A 5,377-nucleotide genomic window follows, 5' to 3' on the forward strand; every position below is an offset into this window, starting at 1 on the left:
CACACAGACACACACACACACACACACACACACGTGCGCGCACGCACACACACTAACACACACACACACACAGACTCACACTCTCCCATTCCCCTTCTTTATTGATCATATTCACTCAGTTATCGCTTGTCTAAAAAAACAAAACAATCGTAAACCTCACACAAATGATTTTTTTTTCTATTTGAAGGATTAATAAAGACTTTCGCTAATCTTTTTGTTCATGGAGGAATGTTAATCTCACAGTCTGATCAAAGCAGTCACAAATGAGTTCCTGTATTTGTTCCATGATTTAGAGGACAGAGATGGGCAGTTATAACACAATTTGCTTATTCACATAAAGTGACAAGGAGCTGTAAAATTAATCGGTGGCAAATAGCGGTCTTTGAAGCTTTCTGAAGACTTGAGTATTGTTGCGATTGACGTTTTCCTCCAATCTAGCGCTAAAACAAGATACAAAGAAAAAGAAGGAAAAAAAAAGATTTTTGTTATATCGTTTTTGTTCTTTCGGATGAGATTACCTCCACCGTTTTTCAAGAAATTGGCACAGAGATGGGCCGTTTCGAAGTATTAAAATTTGAATTACATTAAGACCGAAATGTCCACTAATTTTACAAATCTTTCTTTTAAATGTTTGTGTTTTTACGCATTTCAGTTAATTTAGACGGTGGGCTTCCGATTCTGCCTGTCAGGGCAACCCGAGCTGATAGGAACACAACATCCCAGCTTCAGAAAGACGGAGATACTCAATAACCACCCCCCCCCCCCAACCCCCTCGCGAATCGAAGTCAGGTCTCTTGCGTGCAAAAGAAAGCGCCTTACCACTACACCACAGACATCGGGGTTTTATCTTTTAGTGAACTAGACTGGTACATACGTGTTGTTCATAGTTATGGCGGTGCAGCTTCATATTATCAAGTTGTCTTCTCTGCCAGGCCGAGATTATTTCAGACTATTTGTTAGAATGTACAGAAAAGGAAACGAAGAAGGGCATTTCTACGTTTCCAGAATATCCAGTCATGTTTACATATTTATAAGCATAAAAGCTCATTATTATTTACTCTTGTTCGATACTGGAACTAGAAATACTTTGTTTACGTCTTCTTTTCCCGATCAAGAACAGCCCACTTTCGGGCAATGTTTTCGAAACATTAAGCTCACAGTCAGGCAGTGAAGGAGCTGTTTTAACTGGCTACCATGGCGAGAAGTTTTGGTTACGATTCTAAACGGTGGAAGAACTGCTTCTATCTTTACTGGGAATTCTCAATCCTCTGCTTGAGGTCCTCTCGGGGGGCAAAGTGGCCGCTCTACGATGCGTCTTGTAGGGCGTTTATTATACAGATACCCATTTGGTCAACAAAATGTTAACATGTACTACTAAGCCCAGAAAGTTAACGTTTACAGGAGATATAATAAATCTTTAATTTTTCAAAAACAATTGTACCTGCTTTCTGTACATTTTCTTGTTATTTTCAACAATTAGATTTTGATATTTTTCGAAATGTTTATTGAGCACATGGAAGCAATGCCAGAGGAAACTGTAATTTAAAAAACTAAACATTTTGGGCTTAGTGCATTTTAGGAGCTGGTCAACAATTTGTCACACGGCCCCGACCTGTTTGATCATATGGAGTTGGTCGGGTTGGGAAGTAAACGTTGACTAGTACATTATATCAAAAGGAGATCTGGCTTTCTCATGAATTGTGACTTACGTCCGCCGGAGCCTGTCGCATTCCACACGACAACGAAAAATCTAACCTTGTAGTGCCATCTGACACGTATGTAGACTTACGATTAGCTGTTGGTCGTAACTTTCATCAATGGATTCTTTTATGACCTATAAAACCGTGCATAACATGTACAGGGAAAGATCGTGTCAGTATGTTAGTCATCTTATACTAGCGTCTGTAAAATGGCAGCCTGCTGTATGCTTCCATGAAAGCTGAGTTTTTTTCAAAACGCTATCATATCTGATGTGTCGATAATATAGATTATAACGTGCACAGAGCTTGCTGTTGGGCCGGAATTTGCGCTATACAATTGCTATTTATTATTTATAATTTATTATTACTAAGATAGAAGATCTTGTCCTTCCATTAACGATAATCTGGCTGCTCTCACGTGTTCAGTTCATATCAAAAAGGGATTTAAAGACCCTTTTTGGCGTGTGCGCTCGGTGATACAGGAACTAGGCATAATTACGAACGCCTCTTCTGCGTCACGCCGAGGCTATGCTCATTGACGCAGAAATAAAAGATCACTATGATTATCATCGTCTATCGCAAAGCGATCAACATTAAAAGCAAATTTGTGATGAACATGTTTCGTCTGCCACGGGGAATTACTCTTCATTCGGCTTTCGCAGATGCGACCAAAACAAAACAAAACAAAACAAATAATAACAGCAGGTAGAAAATAAATCCGAAAAGAAAGTAGTTCCTACTGATTACGAGGGTAGAAAAGGGATAGGTGACTGAACATAAATCATACGAAGTTGTTGATTTTCTGAATCATTTTATTCAGAACAAGAAGGGATGGTTGCAAGCTGTCATATCGATTTATATATGCAAATGAAACGGTCTATGGGTCTCGTAAAATGAAACAATCTCTTCACATTCAAGCTCTAACTAGCATAGAAGTTGCCAAAAAACAAAACAAAGTAATTGTCTGGTGGCCTCTATCAGTTGATGTCGACTGTGAGTGTGGTGCCAATGGGGGTCGGGATGGTGCCTTGGCAATGGCGGAGTCTCTGCCTGGCGAGTCCAATAGGGAAATGGCAATCCCTACCGCATTGGTTGCAGGTTGTGACTAGTCGTAGGGACTAATTCAAGGGTGCCAGCTTTTCGCCTGGCTCTCTTTTTTTCAGCTGTGGCCAGGTTCATTTGTTCACTACATTTGAGCTCCTTGCGGATGACACAGCGCCATCTGCCTCAGTCAGAAGCTGTGTCTTCCCAAATCTTTGCGGAGATGTCCAAAGCTTACATATTACGTTTACAGATGTCTATAAAGCACGATTAAGGGTCGCCAGCTGTTCTCTTGACGGAGGCAAGTTCGCAATATAATAAGTCTTTTGGCATCTGGCTGTCTTCCACCCGAAGCATGTGGCCGAGCATATATGAGCCATTACAAAATTTTTACAGAACGATCTTTGATTCTTGGGAGTTTGTGTGCATTAATCCTCATTTTTTGTTTTAATGAGGCAAAGGTCTGTTGTAAGTTTTTAGCTAATGTAAAAGGCATACCTTCGGGTTTGTAAGCAACAAGTAGGCTCACAGTTTTTTCTTTCGTTTTTTAGTGTTGTTTTTTTTAGCTACATGAGCACGAACACAGAGGAAAAATATTGTTGAGAACGGAGAGGGCACCAACCAAAATACTACCTGAAAGCGCATTCATGTTTTGAATAATACCTCCTGATATTAAAACCACTGCATTGGAAGCCAGGGAATATAAATTAACTCTTTATTGTCTGGCATCGCCTTGTGAAATTGAAATCTACTGTGAACTGGTTAAAGCAGGGATAAATTAAAGTTTCATATTGCATAAATATTGTCCTATTACATTCCCCCCAAATTAAAATAAAGCAAACAAGGTACGAGACAATATCTATTTGTGTGTGTAATACAATTTATTGCACATGTTTTCTGTTTTTAGTTGGTCGGCTTTTATACTTTTAGTAAAACATTTCTAAAGTCTTAGCAAGTTTAAACATTTCTGGGTTTGAATGTTCTCAATAAAGAATATCGTGAGGTTATCCTGATCATAAATGTCTCATAGCTCTCAAACCTCTCCAGTCCCACCAGCCCATGTCTTCGTTATTGCTGATTTAGAGTTTGTCCTTTCATTAATTACTTTGAAAACCAAAGCTCCATTATTTTATTTACATCACGAAAATATCGGCCTCTCGTATGAGACATGAGATCCATTTCCTGTTTGGGAAGTCTATCTTATCAAACATCTCAGTCTTTCTGCTGAGATGTTGTATCTTTCTGAGCCCACGTGTGGCCCTGACAGGCAGGGTGGAAGTAGTCAACTGTATCGATAGCAGAAACATTTGCTATCATGATAGTTGCATTATAAAGTATGTCCCCTGAAGGGATCATGATATTGCACAGTATGTTGTGGGTATTGTTAGCTTGAACTAAATATATCTTTGCTATAAATTTTCTGAAATATTTTTTGCACGTGGCATCTATCTTTATTTATTTCATTCAGTTGAAATTGGTTAGGTGAAATATCGTAATTAATGCCACTGACACATGGAATGAATCTTGGTATTTGCAGGTTGGTAGGACAACCATCATCTCAGGGTTTGCCAACCATAAAGAAATTCAGGGGCAATATATTATGTATACTTACTGTCAGCTATGACCAATTATAGATTTTTCTTTTCAAATCTGAATATGATTCAAAGTCAAGATGCTTGCAGCTCTATGCCCGACCAGAGATATTACCCCATCCAAACTGCCTCCAGCGAGCATAAGAGCGCAACTTTCCCGGGTTCTCTTAACTTCCGTGATCCCTGGTTTGAAAAGCATCCCCACGAATACAGTACAAAGTTTGGCTTCGTCGTGGTTTAGTAACTTACCTGCTGTCGTCACATGGAGGGCAAGCACGATGGCGGCTTTTATAAGCATGGCTTCATTGCAAGTTAGTCTGAAAATAGAAAGGCGTAAAAGGGAAGAAAAATAAAAGGATATAAATACAAAATACCATATAAGATAGGATAAACGTTATTGATCCATGACGGACGTTTTGGGTGGATATACCAGAACATAAACAAAGAATGATTCAGCATCAACACAGAAATGCACTCAGTACATTCATGTTCAATGACAAATAAGTAAAGATGTAACCCCGTCACACATGTGTACTAAAAAAAGTGTGTCCATGGGCATAACCTTTATCTCTACCTCCCTCTCTTCCTCCCTCCCTCCCTCTCTCTCTCTCTCTCTCTCTCTCTCTCTACCTACCTACCTACCTACCTACCTACCTACCTCCTACCTACCACATACACACACACACACACACACACACACACACACACACACACACACACACACACACACACACACACAATAAAACGACATAAACGAAAACACAACAAAAAAGAACCCATACTAAACCTGAGCCATTCTATCGCTACTCTTTCTTACCGTGCTTACTTTTCCTTTGACCAAATGTTGCTAGTAAATTGTGAGGTTATGGTTAACATTGAACGATATATTTTAAAGGATAAATATAACAACTCAACACTGAACACAACATTTATCACATAACATCTAATAAAGGTTTAAGGTTAGTTAAAACTTTCTTTTAGTACCTAACTTCCTCTGCTCCAAATGAGTCACGAGGCGGGCATTTCCCTCATTCCCACTCCCTA

General features: G+C 39.3%; 1 protein-coding gene across 1 annotated transcript in view; it reads right to left on the reverse strand.

The window, feature by feature from the left end:
• Positions 1-5,377, reverse strand: part of LOC101855987 (neuronal acetylcholine receptor subunit alpha-7-like) — a gene marked incomplete in the record, with an annotated part of 65,311 nt that overhangs the window by 50,451 nt on the left and 9,483 nt on the right. Inside the window, 1 exon segment of the mRNA NM_001280850.1 lies at positions 4,583-4,650. Within this exon segment, the coding sequence (NP_001267779.1) occupies positions 4,583-4,631 (49 nt within the window).

Source organism: Aplysia californica, unplaced genomic scaffold (assembly GCF_000002075.1).
Source record: "Aplysia californica isolate F4 #8 unplaced genomic scaffold, AplCal3.0 scaffold00002, whole genome shotgun sequence".
NCBI classification, from domain to species: Eukaryota; Metazoa; Mollusca; class Gastropoda; order Aplysiida; family Aplysiidae; genus Aplysia; species Aplysia californica.